The sequence below is a fragment of the Nicotiana sylvestris genome, chromosome 12, assembly GCF_000393655.2.
Source record: "Nicotiana sylvestris chromosome 12, ASM39365v2, whole genome shotgun sequence".
NCBI classification, from domain to species: Eukaryota; Viridiplantae; Streptophyta; class Magnoliopsida; order Solanales; family Solanaceae; genus Nicotiana; species Nicotiana sylvestris.
Genome location: NC_091068.1, coordinates 106,371,859 through 106,392,798, shown reverse-complemented (window position 1 = coordinate 106,392,798; position 20,940 = coordinate 106,371,859). Strand labels below are relative to the sequence as shown.

Below are 20,940 nucleotides of genomic sequence, written 5' to 3'. Positions count from 1 at the left end.
ATGAATAAATATTACCCCTGGTGGATGCTATCTATATCTGATACAATAACAACTTACAAGCAGCTTACACAACACCTTACACAGCAACTTACACAACAACTTCGTTTCTTCTATAAATAGAGGAGATTTTCAGTTCATTATGTACATCAATTTAAAGTTAAATAATATATCAGTTTCTCTCTATACTTGTCTTTACTTTACAATCTTTATTTTATAACACACAAGTAGTTCTTAGCTCTCGAGGACCTCTAAATCAACCATAAAAATTTAAGGGGTGACCAGGTTCTACCCTGCTATTTTAATTATATCCAATTTCTTCAAAAAACTTAACTTTTACTCAGTGACAAACTTAAGACAAAAGCTTTTCCATAATTATTCTTCAGATTTCCATATCAAATCAATAGGTTCAAATATGTTTCAGGCACAGTGATTTCGTAGAAATGACACCAGGTAGCCACTCTAAAGGGTTGCTATTTAATAATTAATCAGTGTATTTTAAATTTTAGTTTTTCGGTTCAATTTTTCAGGACAAAAATAAGTAGGGGCTGAATCCCTAAATAGCATCCAGGAGGATTGCTAACCGTAAACACGAACAGCCCGCAAAAATTCAATTCAGATTCACACTTCCTTTTTTTTTGTTTTTAGAGTCAACTGTAAATTGTAAATTAAATTTCAGCTAAAGCGGACAATTCCCAACAGATTTCAAACAAGCAAATATTCAACGCACTCCTTAGATATTCCAATCCAAATTCGAAACTACATAAGCCACCTTTACTCGGAACGGGACATCGGAGGATTCAAGGCAGTGCTTATCATTAGAGCATCATTAATGTGATTTTGCATATTTTTTAATTTATGTTTAATGTATTTTATTTGAAAATTTAAAAAGTGACAAAGTTATCCAAGCCTATTTTTTTTTTTTGTTGGACTCGATCCTAGTCTAGTATCATCTTTCAAAGAACAAATGAAAGATGATACTACAACATAGTTTTTTTTTCTGATGAAGGTGTATATTAAATTGAAATTAGAAAAAAAAAATAAAAAAATCTTGATGAAGGTGTATATAAAATTGAAATTATTCTAACCTTGCGATCCTCAATCTTAACCAACTTCTAGAAGTAGATATCCTTTTTTCCCGCGAACTAGAGGTACGTGTCCTAAACGAGTAGTAATATGTACGTAAAACAAGTAGGTTTTTAGCTCTTCTATAGTCCTCACAAATTGAGAATTCAAGTTTATGTCGATCCGAAGAAAAAGCTTTATATATTACCTAGCTATTAACAATATTTTAAAATGGAACAAAAATCTTAATAAATTTTCTTTCTTGAGTTTTCTTCCATCCTTTAATACCAAAATCTTCGGTTTCGTGTTTCTCTTATTTCTCCTTTTTCTGAATCTCCTCCTTCTCTCCTTGAATCTCCAGGCAAGAAACTATCATCCTTTCTCCGGGGAAAGGGGACAATTAACCATGTCAGATTCTTCAGTTGATGATAAAAAAGATGAAACAAAACCAGTTTTAGATCATAATTTTCCCCAATATTATCCCAATCCTGGATATTATTATCCTCCATATGATCATTTTCCAGGATCATATGGACAACCTTATCTTGGTTATCCTAACCCTAACATGCCACAATGCCTTTATTTCTACCCAAATTACCAATCTGATTGTTATGATAATAATAACAATAATATAAATACTACCCCTCAACCCGAATTATCAAATGTAGCCCCACCATCAAGAAAATCGTTAACTTTCTGTCGAGTCTTGTTTTGCCTTATTTTCATTATAATCTTGGGTATCATTATCACTCTCGTAGTTATATGGTGGAAATTTTTACCATATGAGCCCAGATTTGAGGTTGTATCATTCGTTGTGAATTCGTTCGAGATATCTAACTCCTCAAAATTGAGAGCAGATTGGGAGATAGAAATGAACGTGTATAATCCTAATAAGAAAGTGGATATTAAGTTGGAGCATATAGCAACTAGTTTGATGTACAAGTATACACTTCTTGAAACGTCGTTCAGTGCACCTTTTAAATTGAATAAAAAAAGTGAGGCTACGATTCGTGCTGATTTTGATATTCCAAATTCAAATCATAAGGAAATGGGAGGTCTTGTTGTGAATGATATAGCTCGAGATCGAAGAAAAGGTCATTTATCTTTTGATTTGAGGATAGAAGCTAAAATATTGCATATAGAAGGGAACAAATCGAGACGCCGAAAAACAGTGTATGTTATATGTGAAGATTTAAATTTGGAGTTCAAGAATTCTTCTAGCTTGCCAAATTGGGATGGTTATATAGTGGAATGCACTTTCGACGATGGTTAAATCCAGTCTTTTTGTTCTTTTCTTTTGGCTGCTTTTATGATCAGTAATTTTTATTTTTTTTGGTTAGTTATTTTCTCTTTTCTTTTTCTTCTAGAGGTAAGATAAAGTTCTAGAAAAGAAAATGAGTACGTTCTATTTCTTTTTTGTTTTTGTTTTCTTGGAATTAAATAGCAGAACGGTTCACCATTTTAAAAAGAAATATATAATTGGCAGCATTTTGTAGAGTGTTATGGATTCCTGGGGGTTCAAGTACGTTTGTTTAGTTTTCTTTGCCGCACTAAATCTAATTGTAGAGATTGAATTCAAAAACAAATGCTACTGTCTCTCTCTATTTTTTGTTTTAGTTATAAGAACTGAAAAACAAAGGGCAGCTCCGTATATAAGGCATCCCGCGTTCATACGGAGTCCGGAAAAAAGCTACACCCAAAAAATGTAATATAGACACCCAAGAATTGCTCATACTTACAGCTTCTTTTCCACTTTTCAACTGAAGGTATATGATATGGTAGCCTTGAAGAAATTTCATGGTTCTACACATTAACAAGAAGCAGCGGCGACACGCAACTTTATTAACTCAAGAGTTAAAGCTATATATATGCACTAACAATATAAAAAAAATTCAGGTAATTAGGTCACTTAAAGTAATTGCAGATGACTTAATTTGATAAGCATTTATTTGTAATCTATGTCAATGTACATAACTTAAATCCTTTACGATATCTTATTTCCGTGTCCATCACTTTGTTCGCCAAGCTCGAAGCTAAATCTTGTAGCCACTCTTATTCGCCTCTTCGATTTTGTTGCTTCATCTTCACGTATAGGCAGTGTAAGAACGTGTATATCAAAGCAAATTAGATAGTTACGGATATCATAAAATGATAACTTACTCGTTCTTATGTAGCAGAAGCGGAAGATAGAAATAAGCCGCAACTGAAATTACTGATGGACGGTGATTGTCGCGATATATCGGAGCTGTATTGGGAAAAAATTGAATTTACATTGAAGGTGACGTGGCATGACACGAGGAATGGTCAAAACATGATGATCAGTTAAGAGACACGTGTGACAACAGATACGGGGAAAGGAAAGCTAAATAGGCACGAGAGGCAATTCGAATAATACAAGTTTCGTACCTATTTAGGTCATTTAAAGCCAAAAGATCAGAAAACATTGAAAACATGAATATGATGACGAAAAGGAGTCCAAATTCAATATTAAATACCCAATGCGTTAGAGAATTGGTATTAAATAGGAATGATTGTATAACGTCTTATTTAATGTCATTTATTGCTCATAATTGTCTCATTAAGACTAAGGTATTACTCCTTTACTTAGAATCAACTATAAAAGGAGGAGGTCTCGTCATTTGTAAGGACAGAGGATATCATAAACATTACATTGGAATACAAACATATTTACTGCTTATTTGTCATTCTCAAAAAGTCTATTATTTTTTTTTTGTCTCCTGATTATCAGTAGCCCGAATTTCTATTTGTCTTTAGCTTTGACCAAATAATCACATTTTTTGGTTAAACAAATTGGTTCCGTTACCGGGAATCTGATAATCTTTTCTTTGAAGCTACGTTTTATTCGTCTTTATCAACATGTCAAACAACAACAACAACAATAGCAGTGATAACACATTGGGAAACCATGAAAATCAAATCCATCAAAATCAAGTAGACCTACCGAACATTGACGTGGTTCCCTCCCCTCTAGATTCACCACGTCAATCTCGTGAAGGCACTCCTGCCCCTAAATCCCGTGCTGATCAACAAGAACAATCTGAACATTTTGAAGGAGGTGCAAATGAAGCTTTACAAAAGCTAATTGATGCACAGGTCGGCAAAGCTCTTCAGGCTCTAGTTAGTCGATTGCCTGCTGCATCACCCACACCAACTCCTAATAATAATACATTGGAGAATCCTTGTTCTGGTCTTGTTAATTCTGGAAATGGAGGAACCACCAGTGAACCACAGGAAGGGGGACCAGGTAATTCAAATAATTCCTATTTGCAAAATTTAGTTCTAACCTTGCAGAAACAGATTAAGGAACAAAATGAGCGTATTGAGCAAATCCCTGGAGTTTCGCCTGTAATAAAAGGAGTAGACATGGACAGATACTCACAACAACCTTGGAAGCCAAGTGCTGCTCCCCTTCCAATTCCGAAAAAGTTCAAAATGCCTGACATCCCGAAATATGATGGTACTACAGACCCACGTGACCACGTGACTGCATTTACAACAGGCGTGAAAGGCAACGACTTGACCAAACAAGAAATCGAATCAGTACTGGTCAAAAAATTTGGAGAAACACTCACCAAGGGTGCATTAACCTGGTATTCTCTTTTATCTGAAAATTCTATAAATTCTTTTGCTGAGCTTGTAGATTCTTTTATTAAAGCACACTCGGGAGATCAAAAGGTTGAGAAAAGAATGGAAGATATTTTCAAAATCAAACAAGGGGATTCAGAGTTGCTCAGAGACTTTGTTGATAGATTCCAACGTGAAAGAATGACAAAGCTTTTGCATGTAATTTAAATGACAAAGGTTCTGAAGCCACGAGAAGACTCAAAGAAAGCCTTCGAGAATTCCCTGCAACCACGTGGAATGATGTTTACAACAGGTACAGTACAAAGCTGCGAATTGAAGAAGATACCGTACCTAAGTTTCATCATGAAGAAAGGGACGGTTCCAGAAGATCAGAAACCGAAAAAAGATCAGGTAAAAACAGGTACGATCCATATATGAGACCTGCAGGAAAAGACTCACGGTCAAAACAAGATAGCCAGCAATATGATCAAAAATCGAGGAACAGGGAATCTGGTTCTTTATCAAGATTCAGAAATGATCGGAACAGACAAGAGTCACGAGATGATGACAGAAGTTTAAAGGTAAGGTTCGGCGGATATAACTTTAATGTCACTACCTCCGAGCTCGTGGCTGTTCTGAAAAGAATGGGAGATAAGGTACGATGGCCAAAAGAGATGCGGTCAAATCCAAATAGACGCAATCCAGATCATTGGTGCGAATTCCACAATGATCACGGGCACAAAACTTCAGAATGTAGATTCTTGCAGAGTGAAGTGGATCATCTATTGAAGCAAGGGTACCTCACTGAGTTATTTAGTGAAAAAGGTAAACAAGCCTATATGAAAAATAGGCAAGAGCCACCAAAGCCTCCTTCACCCAAGAGAACAGTGAATGTGATAAGTGGGGGAGAAGATATTCACGGCATAACCTACACAGCTTCCAACAAGGTTTCTAAAGTAACAATTACACACGGGAAACGGGTACGACAGGTTTTAGAAACTGAAAGTATTTCATTCGATGATGCAGATACCGAAGGAGTGATAACCCCACATAATGACGCACTGGTAATATCTTTACTTGTACATGATACTAATGTAAAACGAGTTTTGATTGATCCAGGGAGTTCCGTAAATATTATACTACTAAGGGTATTACGTGAAATGCAAGCTGAAGACAAAATGATACCCAAGGCGCATACCTTGTCAGGCTTCGACAATTCAAGTGTGGTAACAAAAGGAGAGGTAGTTCTAACAACTTTTGCTGCAGGTGTTGTTAAAGAAACTAAATTTCAGGTAGTTGATATGGAAATGGCCTACAATATGATCATGGGGAGGCCTTTGATCCATGATATGGATGCTGTTCCATCAACCTACATCAAGTTCTTAAATTTCCATTACCATGGGGGATTTGTCAAATTCGAGGGGATCAACAAACAGCCAGGAGTATCAACGGTGTTACAGATACAAGCACCGTAAACAAAGAAAAATAGCAATTACAAGAAACAGTTGAAGGTGTCAGCAATCAAACCTCAACTGAGCGAGAGAAAACAGATTTAGACTCGAGACCTGATACAATTCAAGAACCTGAGAAGAATGAAAATATCAAAACAACCATCGAAGAACTCGAGGCTGTGATATTATTTGAGCAGTGGCCTGAACGGAAAGTTTATGTTGGAGCTAATTTAAACTCAAACATGCGATGTATGTTAATTGAATTTCTAAAATCTAACGTAGATTGTTTTGCTTGGTCCCATGCTGACATGACAGGGATACCACCGGATGTGATGACTCACAAATTAAACGAAGACCCATCCTTTATACCAATAAAGCAAAAGAAAAGAAAGCAAGGGGCTTTCAAAAACCAGGTAATTCAAGATGAGGTCCAAAAGCTATTAAAAATTGGGTCAATCCGTGAGGTAAAGTACCCTAATTGGTTAGCTAACACAGTTGTTGTACCTAAGAAAAATGGTAAGTGGCGAGTCTGTGTAGATTATACAGATCTTAATAAAGCTTGTCCAAAAGATTCTTTTCCTTTACCACATATAGATCAATTAATTGATGCACCTGCAGGACATGAACTTTTAAGTTTTTTAGATGCATATTCAGGGTATAACCAAATTAAAATGGACCCTAGTGATGAAGAAAAAACTTCTTTCATCACAGACAGGGGGACTTACTGTTATAAAGTAATGCCCTTTGGTCTCAAAAATGTTGGGGCAACCTATCAAAGGTTAGTCACCAAAATGTTCCAAGAACATTTAGGAAAGACAATGGAGGTATATATAGACGATATGCTCGTCAAAACCCAGCAGTCTCATGATCATATTTCTCATCTATCTGTTACATTTGAAATTTTGCGAAAATTTAATATGAAACTCAACCCAGAAAAATGTGCATTTGGAGTTGCATCAGGTAAGTTTTTGGGTTTTCTTGTTTCTAACCGTGGTATTGAGGTAAATCCTTCTCAGATCAAAGCAATAGAAGAAATCCCTGATATCCTTACTAATAAAAAGGAAGTTCAAAGATTAACGGGAAGAATTGCAGCTTTGAGGAGATTTATTTCCAAATCTTCAGAAAAGTGTTTTAAGTTTTTCTCTGCACTCAAAAAGCAAGATCATTTTGAATGGAATGAAGATTGTCAACAAGCCCTTAGAAATTTGAAAGCTTATTTGTCAAAACCACCGTTATTGGCAAAACCAAAGGTGGGAGAAAAGCTTCTCATCTATCTGGTTGTGTCTGAAGTTGCGGTAAGTGCTGTTTTAGTCCGTGAGGACCAAGGTAAACAATCTCCAATTTATTATGTAAGTAAGTCCTTACTAGATGCTGAAACACAATACCCATAGCTAGAAAAGCTAGCATTAGCTTTGATCATGGCATCTAGAAAATTAAGACCTTATTTTCAATGCCATCCCATTGTTGTAGTTACTGCTTTTCCGCTTCGAAACATTTTGCATAAACATGAATTGTCAGGGAGGTTAGCAAAATGGGCTATAGAATTAAGTGAATACGAAATCATTTATCAACCTAGGACTGCTATAAAATCTCAAGTATTAGCCGATTTCGTAGCTGATTTTAGCCAGGGGATGCATTTAGAAGCAGAAAAAGAATTACAAGTTTTTAATGGTGCAAACCCGGGGACTTGGATTTTATTCACTAATGGTTCATCTAATGTAAAAGGAGCAGGTCTGGGTATAGTTCTCATACCACCTACGGGTGAAACTATTAGGCAAGCTATAAAATGTCATTCTATAACTAACAATGAAGCAGAGTACGAGGCTGTAATTGCAGGTTTAGAATTGGCAAGAGAACTCGGCATAACACAAATTATAATCAAGAGTGATTCTCAACTCGTGGTCAATCAAATGCTGGGGACTTATACAGCCAGGGAAACTCGAATGCAAGAATATCTCGAAAAGGTACGGGAACTAATAAAGCAATTCCAAACTTGGAAGGTAATGCAGATCCCAAGAGATGAGAATGTGGAGGCAGATGCTTTAGCTAATCTCGCATCTGTAGCTGACGTAGCAAATGACGCAAATGCTTCAGTCATACATTTATTTCATTCCGTTCTCGAACCTGATAAGAATGAGGTAAATTTTAATCATTTAACATGGGATTGGAGAAACGAAATTATTGCTTTTTTTACAGCACGGAACCGTGCCTAATGACAAAGGGAAGGCTTTTTTCGCGCTTCGCAAAAAAGCCGCTCGATATTGTTTATATCAAGGAAATCTTTATCGAAAGATGTTCGGTGGACCACTAGTAAGGTGTCTCGGACCCTCTTAAACAGAATATGTGATGAAGGAAGTGCACGAAGGACATTGTGAAAATCACGCAGGGGGAAGGTCACTGGTAAGAACATTGATTCAAGCAGGATATTATTGGCCTAAGATGGAAGAAGAGGCAAACAGTTTCGTGTCCAAATGTGATAAATGTCAAAGATACGACAATAATATGCACAGACCAGCTGAGTTACTACACCCTGTTATAGCCCCGTGGCCCTTTATGAAATGGGGAATGGATATCGTAGGTCCACTACCACAAGCAAAGGGTCAGGTAAAGTTTCTACTTGTACTCACAGATTATTTCACTAAATGGGTAGAAGCAGGAGCATTTAAACAGGTACGAGAGAAGGAAGTTAAAGACTTCATATGGCGAAATATAATATGCCGCTTTGGAGCACCAAAGGAGATCGTGTGTGACAATGGACCACAATTCATAGGAGCTCAAATCACAGAATTTCTTCAAAGTTGGCAGATTAAAAGGATAACATCTACGCCATACCATCCAGTGGGTAATGGACAAGCGGAATCCACAAACAAAGTCATTATCAACAACTTAAAGAAGAGGTTACAAGATTCAAAAGGTAATTGGCCTGAGATATTACCTGGTGTACTGTGGGCTTATCGTACAACGACAAAAACAAGAACTGGAGAAACACCATTTTCAATGGTTTATGGTGAGGAAGCCTTAATTCCAGTTGAAATAGGTGAACCAAGCACACGGTACATTCAGGCAACGGAGGAATCTAATGATGAAGAGATGCGGGTCAACCTTGATTTGCTTGAAGGAAGAAGAGAAGCTGCATTGATAAGAATAGCAGCACAAAAGCAAGTAATTGAACGATATTACAATAGGAAAGCACTCCTTAGATTTTTCAAAATTGGGGACTTTGTGCTTAAAAAGGTGTTCCAATCTGCAAAGGTTGCTAATTCAGGAAAGCTAAGTCCAACGTGGGAAGGACCATACAGAGTTCGTGACATTGCGGGTAAAGGAACATACGAGTTGGAGACAATGGACGATAAAGTTTTACCCTCACATTGGAATGCCGTCCATTTAAAGAGATATTACTTCTGAGAAAGTACCCACGGTCAGGTATCACCATGTTAAAATTTTCTTTTGAATTATTAAAGTTTTACTAATGATTTTAGATGCTAGGCAAAAACCCTAACTCGTGCCAAATGATGAGTCACGACCTGCAAGGCAAAATGGAGTATTCTAAAATTCCCAGCCCAGGGTTACAATTAATCTGATGGAAATACACACGAGTTAGGCAGTCTTCATCTATAATCGCACTTCCGAGTCCCGTATATTTTTCTGTTTCAGGAAAAGGACCAAATTGAAAGAAATAAACAAGTGCTCGAGGCTTCATACTTCACCGCTCAAACACTTGGGGGACTACATATTATACACAGATATGTGTAGAAAAACAGATACGAATATCGAACAAAAGTCGGCCACAAAGAGGCAAGTGTTGAGAAAAAGTTACGAAGTCTTCAGTATTCATCATCATGTTCAACAAACACAAGACATTCATCATAATGTTTTTCCCATGAGAACAATAGAGTCATCTCTCAAACTCATAAACGAAGTCACCTCTCAAACTCTTCATATCAAGATAGGGTCATGACTATGTATGAAATAGGTTACGAAGAAAAACCTTGTTTATTTTATATTATGTAAAAATCTGTTACAAGAAAAACAATTACGAGGAAGTTATAGATGTATTTTAATACATGTAATAGTCAAAAAACTTGTTAAAGTTCATAAATAAAAACTTGTCAAAGTTGTTTCATACAAAACATGTGTATTCCTATTTCTTTCATCGTATTATAACACCATTATGAAGTTGAGACGTCTTCTTCATTAAGTGTCGATAAAATAAAAGGGCCCTCTTTTATAAGCCTCATGTTGATAATCCATGAGAAGAATCATAAAGCATTTTCAAAGGATAAAAATGCTAAGCTATTCTATAAGTTCCTAGATAAATAGGCAAGAATAGAATATACAGAAGTACCGATAAAACTTCTTAATATAAAAGACTAAGTACAAACTTAGTCAGCAAAATATTTGTTTTTTACAAATGCCCCATTATGATAACTGGGGACTTCATCAAAAGATCCCTTAAAGTTGCTAAGGGATAACACCACGATTAATAAAAAAAAAAATAGTAAAGTTTGAAATACATTCAACTAGTCACTGAAGCGGTTGGAACATCAGAAGTTGCAATCTCATTTTCAGGGGCAGTCACAGGCACGTTAACAACTTCTGAGGGAGCAGCAATAGGAGCAGTTTCAACTGGGCCTGGAGTGTTAAAATCACCAAGGGAAGCAAGTCACGGGAGCTTCAGCTTCCATGGACTGTGTCATAGAAGTTTCACCCAACAAATCCATCGTACGTATAGCAACGTAACGACAATACCACCCTCGATCCTTGTCATCTTCGGGGTTTACCAAAACCTTCTTGCTTCTTGCAGTCAAAGTAAAAACTCCATGGCGGAATAATTTGGGATGGTATAGGTGAATAAGATGGGAAAAGGTAAAATTAACATTGGCTTTGGTAGACAAATACCTTAAGCAAGCCACAGCTCTCCAAACAAGAGGACCTACTTGTGCTAAGCAAATTTTGAAAAAGCGGCAAAATTCAAGTATAACTGGGTCAATGGCAGGATTAAATCCCAAAGTAAAGGGATAAGTATAAACGAAAGAGAATCCAATTCTGAAAGAAGAAATTCTCTGGTTTGGGGCAGGAATCATCATACGAAGATTATCTCTCCAATTACAATCTTTTCTAACAGTAGGAATCACAAGTTCAGTTATTAAAGAAGGATAGGTGTCAACTTTTTCTAAATTTGTAACTTGTTCTTGGAGAGATCTTCTATCATTCCCAAAAGATAAATCATTGGGTACGATTTCTTCAACTAAAGGTTCCTGACTAGGTTCAGAAAGTTCTTTACCTTTAGAAGAAGGGGTCTTTGGGATAGAACTCCTAATACCAGAAGAAGAAGAAGCAGGACCAGATGAATCACCACGAGTGGATCCTAGGCTCAAGCTCCGAAGCCTACCTCCTCTGCCTCTCCTATGTCTTACGGGGGCATTGGGGAAGTGATCTAGAATTGGAACTTTTCTAGGGTTAGGGTTTGGAGATGACATTGTTGAAGAAGGATGAACTAAAGGGGAGAAAAAACAAAAGTGAATAATAAAATGCTTGTTGAAGGTCTATGAAGAAGAAGACAAAAGAAAGAGGGTTAAATATGTTTATAATGACAACCGTCAAACTTAGAAGTGTAATGACGGAAAGCCTATAATAAAGGCAACTATCACTTCGTGAATAGTGGGAATAAAGAAGCCTTGAAAAAAGGGTGCAGAATTGCAGAACCAATCAGAAAGTGACACGTGTGTAGAACATTAAATAAAAGGTGACACGTATACAAAACATTAATTAGAAGGGATAATTGAAGCGTCAGTACTGTCATAGAATTAATTACGACAAAAATTCCCTTTTTATGAAGATCCACTTCCCAGATATTTAATTGATAAATAAATGGAAAGTGGGGGGACTATCTGTATTGGGAAAAAACTGAATTTACATTGAAGGTGACGTGGCATGACACGAGGAATGGTCAAAACATGATGATCAGTTAAGAGGCACGAGTGACAACAGATACGGGGAAAGGAAAGCTAAATAGGCACGAGAGGCAATTCGAATAATACAAGCTTCGTACCTATTTAGGTCATTTAAAGCCAAGAGATCAGAAGGCATTGAAGACATGGATATGATGACGAAAAGAAGTCCAAATTCAATATTAAATACCCAATGCGTTAGAGAATTGGTATTAAATAGGAATGATTGTGTAACGTCTTATTTAATGTCATTTATTGCTCATAATTGTCTCATTAGGACTAAGGTATTACTCATTTACTTGGAATCAACTATAAAAGGAGGAGGTCTCGTCATTTGTAAGGACAGAGGATATCATAAACATTACATTGGAATACAAACCTATTTACTGCTTATTTGTTATTTTCAAAAAGTCTATTATTTCTTTTTTGTCTCCTGATTATCAGTAGCCCGAATTTCTATTTGTCTTTAGCTTTGACCAAAGAATCACATTTTTTGGTTAAACAGGAGCAACACCAAATGTCACAGTCTAAATCCTAGGATTGATTAATAAAAGTAGAGAGCAGTGAAAAATACTGCAGATCGTGTATATTTAGTTATATATTGTTAGTATTCTGTATTCTAAAATACATTCAAAAATAGAAACAATGTAAAACCAGAAATGTAGAAGAATAGAATTAATCTGAGCCTACTGAATTTACAGTATTTCCTTAAGGAACTTAATCCCTTCATTAGGATTATTTTCTCCCAGGATAGAACAGAGTACCCTCACTGGTGTAGCGGTACTTCAAACCCAGTGACCCACGAACTCAAATATCAATAGCAAATCACACTCACTGCTTTCTTTATGTTAAAAACAATGCAAAAGGAAGAATTAGAAGTTAGAATTTTCGTAAGGAAAATCTGAGGGAGAGTTCATGTATTTGTAGCCAAACCATTGAGTAATACCAAAGAGTTTCAATTCTTCATGTAAGGCTGCAACTCAAAATGGTTGTTTTATAAAACAGCAATTTATGCAAATCGCCAAATTCAAATTATAACAGAGGAAAAAGTAAATTACCATTACAGAAACGGTCTAATTTGGATTAAATAATACTATTGCGTTAATATTAACAAATAAATTTGGTCAAAAAAATTAATCAACTAATCAGATCATTTGACCAAATCTAAATTTGAATCTGAATCCGAATCCGAAGCCGAAGCCGAGCCGATCGACCGAGCGACGACGACGGCCCGAAGCTTTCCTTCTTCTCAACTCTTTAAGAGCTAGAAGAAACGGTCTAATTTGAATTAAATAATATTGCGTTAATATTAATGTTTAACCAAAAATATGTCTTTTGATCAAAATCTAATTTTAGAAGAAAACGGGTTACTGATAATCAAGTTTTACTTCACTTTCTCTATGATTTCAAAGGAAAATAATAATAAGAATAACTAAGAAAATAATTCATTGCAACGTCAAGGTAGAGAATTTCGAGAAAGCAGAAAAGTAAATTGTATATTTCAGTATTGCCTCATATCTGTCCCTACAAATAGAATTTTGTGCCTTTATATAGGAATATACAATAGTAACGATTTTTGTCCCATAATTTGGGTTAATTATGGACATTAACGATATTAATTGCCCATTATTTTGGACATCTATAACTAACGTATTTATTGCTATAAATGCCTTATATTCGTTGTGATTCTCCTTTCTTGTTTCCTTTCGGTTCATGTATCTTTCCTTTTTTTTATTGTTTATTCATTCCTTGCCAACTGTTAGGCCTCTCGTAGATATTTCTGCCTTTTCTTCCCCTATCAATTAAGTTAGCCATGTGTCGCTATATCATTGTTACACGCGTCATGCCATGTCATTAGTCTAATATTCCACGTGTAATGCCTTTTCACTACCAATACAGATAGTCCTCCCCACTTTCCTGAATATTCTCCACTGAATATTTGGGGAAGTCACAAGTTTTTATGGCGGGAATTGTCTGCCATCGTTTTTTCGAATGTAATCTGTCACGGCCCAAAATCCCTCCGAAGGAGTCGTGATGGCACCTAGTCTCTAAACTAGGTAAGTCTAACATTAACTGAAATAACATTAACATTTACTAACTTCATATTAAATAACTCTAAATAAATCACAATTCCCAAAACCGGTGGTACAAGCCATAGCCTATTTAAGAGTAGTTATACAAAATAAATACAACACTGTTCCAGAACGAGAAGGAATCAATGGAACGTAAATACAAACAAAGGTGACTCCGAGGCCTGCGAACGCAACAGGTTACCTTGAGTCTCCACCACGACGATCCGCACAGCTACTATCGATCAATACCTGAGTTTGTACACAAAAAAATATACAGAAGTATAGTATGAGTACACCACGACGGTGCCCAGTAAGTATCAAGACTAACCTCGCGGTGGGGTAGTGATGAGGAACAGTCAAGATACCTACTGGTCAAATGAAATGAATAGGATACACAACAAAAAACGGGAGTAATTGCGGCGGTTAAGTTTGCGTATAGTGGCAGTTACAAACCGTCGTAATTGTCATTAATGGCGGCTTAACCACCCGCCATAATCGCTTCCGCCAAAAGGTTTAATACAACGGTTTCTTTAGAACCGCCGCAATATACAGATAAAACTGTTGTAATATGCAAGTTTAGACTAGCTGCTGATTGTGGCGCTTAGGAACCGCCATAATTGATGTCTTTCAAATTATAACAGTTTCTACTGCCATAATTGTAATATATTTATTGTTAATTTTTTAATTCTGCATTTAGATGCTTTTTACTGCACAAAATCCATCATAATATGTAATCAAGCACCCATCATAGTAATTAACATAAAAAGCAAAATATTCATCATATTAAAACATAGGTACCCAAAATCTCATATCATCCAAGATTCAAGTTTAAGTTGGTGAGAATTATTCACCAATTACAACACACAAAAAACATAGTTCATCCTAACAATTACAACACAAGAAAAATATAGTTCATCCTAACAATGATTACTAATTGTCATTTGCTCCGCTTTCGTCAAAGGATCTTCTTGACCTAGTTGGTGACGGAACTCCTAAATTGGGTGCCTGCATAAAAAAACTAATTAGTGGTGAAAAACTCATATCATGCCAGTATTTTGCAAATACAGATAAAAAACAAAGCATGATAGTGATTGTGAGGATCTGACTTTAGTAAATAATAAGAAGAAAGTTTCCAATTTGGATCTACATATATTTTCAAGTCTTTGGTTTGACGGCCCCTAAATTCTCAGTAATCCAAAATTAATGAATATTAATATGTGATCCAAAATCAATGAATATTAATCTGATACGATACTCAATACACTTCTTAGGTTGATTAGTCTTTGGTAAATTACTTAAACATGTACAAGGAAATTTCTAGGGAAAATTACATGTTCAAGGAATACTCCTCTAGACGTGTTTTATAATATTCTGTTTTGTGTGAAACAAGTGCAATTTAAAGTGGAGCACTGTGCTTAATTAGTATGAACATATGTTCACATTTGTTAAAGGGAATTAGTCTAAACTGAATAGTTTCGAATCATGTTATATTCTAGATAATTTTACACTTCCCATAGGCCCATTACTAGATCTATGACTCAATTCTGTCCCAAATTGACTCGTTCTACCATTAAAACTACAGCTACCAAAACAAGAAAATTTAGCAGTTCTATGTGAAAACTCTGGATTAGGTGAAAATGTAGGAAATTGAGGAGGATTTACTGGAATCGGGATATCAAAATTTGGTATATTATCTCGTAATTTTGGAGGAGAGTTTAAAGGTGTACTATAACATGAAGTCATAGTGGAATCACTGTTATTAATATGATCATAATTCACAGCATAATCAGTGAATTGAGGTGAAGGAGAGCTACAAATTGTGCCTAATTTTCCAATTAATTCGTGGAGTGCGAAATTATCATTGGAATTTATAGAATTAGAGGCAACAGGAGATGAGACCATGGAGCTAAAAGCTGAATCAAATTGGGTGTATTGATCTGAAATGGAGTTTAGTTCATGAGCTTAATTCCACTATTCTTTCTGCAAATATAACATGACCTATTGTTATTTCTGCAAATCAAAGCTAACTTTAAACATATTGTCAAATTGAATGGGCAAACAAAGAAAAAATAAGCACTTGTATCCACGCAGGAGTCGGAAATAAGTGAACAAACTCCTCGGGATATTTCCAATTGTCATTTGAAATAAGCTAGTTAGCGCATTTAATTGTGATCTCATATTTGTCATCTCTTGCACCCATTATGGAGGTGGAGCACTAGCGCTAGATGAGCCCATATAAGAACAACCACCTCGGCGTGATGTTTGCTTGAATACTACAGTTGGAACTGCACTCATGCCTAAGCCTCGAACACGGCCAGGGTGCTCGGGACCGAAGACTACACCAAGCGCATCATTCGGTGAAATTTCTCCCAGATTTTCTTACCTTTGTCTTCAAATTTCTTCAATTCTTTCCTACACGAGGGACAAAATATAAATTACAAAAGGAGAATCTATAAAACATTAAACATTGCTCCAAGTATGTTCAGAAGCAGACCATTCAGAAACAGACCATTCAAAGTAATCTATAAAAGATTAAACAGTGCTCAAATGGTTTAGTATTTCAAGTCCAAATCATTGTTCTTATAGTTGGTGTACTTATCACTTATGCCTAACAAAATATTGACATTGTATAACATATTGACATGCAAAAGTAACCATACTATTAGTGTTCTCCTTGCAGTTTGAAGTAAAAATTTCTAACGTCGGACTATTGTTAAATTTCAAGTCATTTAAGTTAAACCACTTGCGAGTTCAGTCCTCGATGTACTTACATAAACACCTATTATACTAATTAAGAAGTTACACTTGAAAAAAATTTAAAATTTACCAAACTAGTTTTCTCTACTCTTCAATTACAGATAAGAATGCCTTGCCTTAAAGGTAAGTATTAATTAATCTTCTTAATCCAAATCCACATCAAATTTTAAAAATAGGCAATCTACTATGTAAATATGGAATATTTAGTATAGTTTTCATGAAAAAGCAAAAATATAGAAGAAAACTCATAAGATTTCTAACATTGAATGCAATGTACAGATTATGTAGATTCAAAAAAAATCTACTACTTAGCATTTTGTCTTTTGCATACAACTATATATATATGGTGAGCATTTGGGTTTTATCATAGGAAAAAAATGAGAAGAAAAAAAAAGTTTAAGAAAATGGTAGAGTTTTAACTATAGTGATTTTGAGGTTTGTTGTTCACCTATAGTTTCTGATGTTTCACTTGATCCAGTTCTTTTCATGAGTCTCATCTCCTCATTTTTATTCCTCTTCATCTTACCAACTCCACCCCCCTCTCTATAGTCTATACCCTTCTTAGTTATCTCCATTATTTTATTCCTCTTCATCTTACCAACAGTTCCATATATTAAAATAGCTATATATGAAAAACTAAAGCACCAAATAACACTTACCCCAATCTCCCTAGCTTGATCATTCACATAACTCTCATCTTTCCTCTTATGAGTCTCGGTCCATACTTTACCTCGATCAACTTCTTTCCCCATTTTCTTCTGAAATTTTAAAAAAGTAAACTTAGTTAATTAAGAATATATTAATACACAGAACGTATTAGTAAGTAAGTCATATTAAACTACCATCAAATCCCTTCTTCTAGCAAGACTCATAGCACCCCTAGTATGAGGAAGTGTTTGTTGTCTTCGAATCCGTTGATTTCTCAAGCAAAGCGCCTACGAGTCAAAATAGGAGAATTTCTGTTACATATAAAAAGTGACAAAAGAAATAGTATAGATGTTAAGTTCTATGGAATTAAAGTTCGTGTAAAAATATTTATATAATCTGGCCACTTATCGGTTCAAAAAAGAATAAAACTGATTAGATAGTTATCTCAGTAAGTGGCAGAATGCCTGCGGTTTTATGAAATGACATGTACTGCATTATTAAACTTTGAATAACATCTTAAGAACTTAAATGAATCTACAAACTGATGTTACCACTGCGCTCCAACATTTGAAACCAAACTACAAAATTGCACCTGCTATTATCATTAACAGAGGTCATGATATCAAGGTGTATATATACACTGAGTCTGACCATGTAAAGTTTTCTTTTTGTTTTATTTAATAGATATTTGCCTGTAATTATACAGTTTCAGTGAATCCAACTATTAATTTTTGGCAGTTGCAATGGGAAGGAAATGCAGGATATATCAATATTGATGGTACTGAGTAAAAAATTACAGCAATGTCACTGGCATACTCCTTTTGAGCACAAACTTAATAATAATGGTTTGTTTATAGATATATTCTGACTTTCCTTTTCTGTCTCATTATACTAGCTTATCAATTCCATTTGGTCTAACATAAGTATCATTTTAGTCAAATTCAAGACAAGAGGGCATTAATGATTTTTGTCCAAATCTACTCTGAATAATCCTTAATGAGAAAATATATAATATTCTTAGTGAGTGTGCCAAAACCTTAAAAACTTTAGGATAATATTGATATTTGCAGCTTTGCAATGGAGGCCCACATGGTTCATCAGAGTGCTGATGGGAAAATAGCTGTGGTTGCAATACCTTTATTCAGAGATGGGAAAATAGTGCGCAAGGAGAGAATTAATCAGAGAAAAATGGCATCACTCAAAGCTGAGAAACAAGTTGGAACTCAACCATCTGCCCCAGCAAAGAAATCATCTGCTAAGGCACATAAAAGAAGAAGCCTGTGACGACCCGGTCAGTCGTCTCATGAGTTACCGTTCCATTTTCCCCATTTCTACTTCTTTATACTTTGTTTATCCGTATTATGTGGTATCGGGTTGGTCGGATCGAATCCGGAATGATTTTGGTAAGGTTTGAGACACTTAGTCTCTTTTGAGGAAGGTTAAGTTGGAAAAGTCAACCAAATATTGACTTATGTTTTAGAGGGCTCGGATATGAGTTCCGATGGTTCGGTTAGCTTCGGGAGGTGATTTGGAACTTAGGAGCGTGATCAGAATGGGTTTCGGAGGTCCGGAGTAGATTTAGGCTTGAATTGGCGAAATTGAATTTTGGTAGGTGAGATTTTGATATAGAGGTCGGAATAGAATTCCGAGAGTTGCAGTACATCCGTTGTGTCATTTGAGACGTGTGTGCAAAATTTCAGGTCATTCGGACCTGGATTGGTCAGGTTTTTGATCAAAAGCGGAATATAGAAGTTTTTGAAAACTTAGGCTTGAATCCGATGTGTTTTGGTCGATTTGATATTGTTTGAGGTGTTTTGAAGATTGGTACAAGTTTGAATAAGGTTTTGAAATATGTTGGTGCCTTTGGTTGAGGTCCTGGGGGCCTCGGGTAAGTTTCGGGTGGTCAATCGGGCCATTCCATGAAGTTGGAATCTGCAGAAAATTGCAGGTCAGTGCTGCAGAAAAATGACCTTCGCGTTCGCGAAAGGGTCCTCGCGCTCGCGAAGGGTCAGTTGAGGAAGTTGGAAATTTAGCCTTCGCGTTCGCAAGGGAGGCTCCGCGTTCGTGAAGGGCTGGGCATCTGTGCATCGCGTTCGCGGGGGTGTTGTCGCGTTCGCATAGAAGGAATGGGCAGCTGAGCTTCAGGGGGGAATTTGTTCATCGCGTTCGCGAGAGGCGGAACGCGATCGCGAAGGTTGGTCTGAGCAAGGCATCGCGTTCGCGATGGGGAGGTCGCGAACGCAAAAGAGGAATTGGTCAAAGTTAAATTATGCTTGTTACGACCCAAACCGATGGGCCGCGACGGGCACTCGGTGCCTTACTCAACCGAGTACCAACATAACATATCTTTTTTTATTTCATTATCATATACACGTGACATACGGGCCTAATAGGCCAACATGATTATTTATAAACTCCAAACATAGGCCGACAAGGCCGTACAATCTTTTACGTACACGACATATGTCTACAAGCCTCTAAGAGTACATAAATGTCGTAAAGGTCGGGACAGAGCCCCGCCATACCAAACAATACACGACTAAATCATACAAGCCAAACAAGCAACTCCGAAGCAAATAGAGCGCACCAACATCTTCCGCTGAGCTGATAGCCTACTTGGAGGGATCTCGACCTATCTATCGGGACCTGCAGGCATGAAACGCAGAGTCCCCAGGCAAAAGGGACGTCAGTACGAAAAATGTACTGAGTATGTAAGGCACATAAATAAGTACATAATAGACATGGAATAAATATAGAGTACTTGACTCAACCTGTAAGTCTGAATAACTCTGTAAATCATGAAATACTTTTAGCGTCATACATATGTGTATGAATGTCATGTCGTGCATAGGTACATGTCTCATAACACCATCAGCCTCTGAGGGCATCCCATCGTATCATATCGGCCACTGTGGGCAAAATCATCAACGTATACCAGCTGATCAGGTGGTGGTGCGTATATAACGCCATAACCTTTCCCATATCCCATATACATATACATACATATATACGCGTATATAACGCCGTTTGAATCGTATTTCAGCTACTGTGGGCAACATCATCATCATATACCGGCTGATCATGTGGTGGTGCATATATAATGCCGTAACCTTTTCCCATATCCCATATACATATATTTATATATATACACGTATATAACGCCATCTGGTCATGGGTCAATGCACATGTATAAATGAGTGAAATGCATGAAAAATACATAATAATCTCGATATTTCTTCCGGATAAACTTTTCCAACTATGTATTGTTCTGATACCCATGAATAGAAGATAATAATAATTCTCATGGGGAATCAAGAATATAGACACCCCTACTATTTCTATGAATAGAGTAATTTATAGAAAACTGTGTATTTGCTCGTTTCTTTAGTATAATTTGGATCATGCCAAAAGAAA

General features: G+C 36.2%; 1 protein-coding gene across 1 annotated transcript; it reads left to right on the top strand.

Annotated features, from left to right (window-relative positions):
* The first annotated feature begins 1,933 nt into the window (after window positions 1-1,933).
* On the top strand, window positions 1,934-2,335 carry LOC104249968 (uncharacterized). The gene has a single exon (XM_070164194.1). The coding sequence runs from the start codon at window positions 1,934-1,936 to the stop codon at window positions 2,333-2,335; it is 402 nt and encodes a 133-aa protein (XP_070020295.1).
* Window positions 2,336-20,940: the final 18,605 nt, after the last annotated feature.

What these genes read in the sequence shown, in the direction of transcription:
- LOC104249968 (XM_070164194.1), top strand. Translation starts at nt 1,934, where the DNA reads ATGAACGTGTATAATCCTAATAAGAAAGTGGATATTAAGTTGGAGCAT.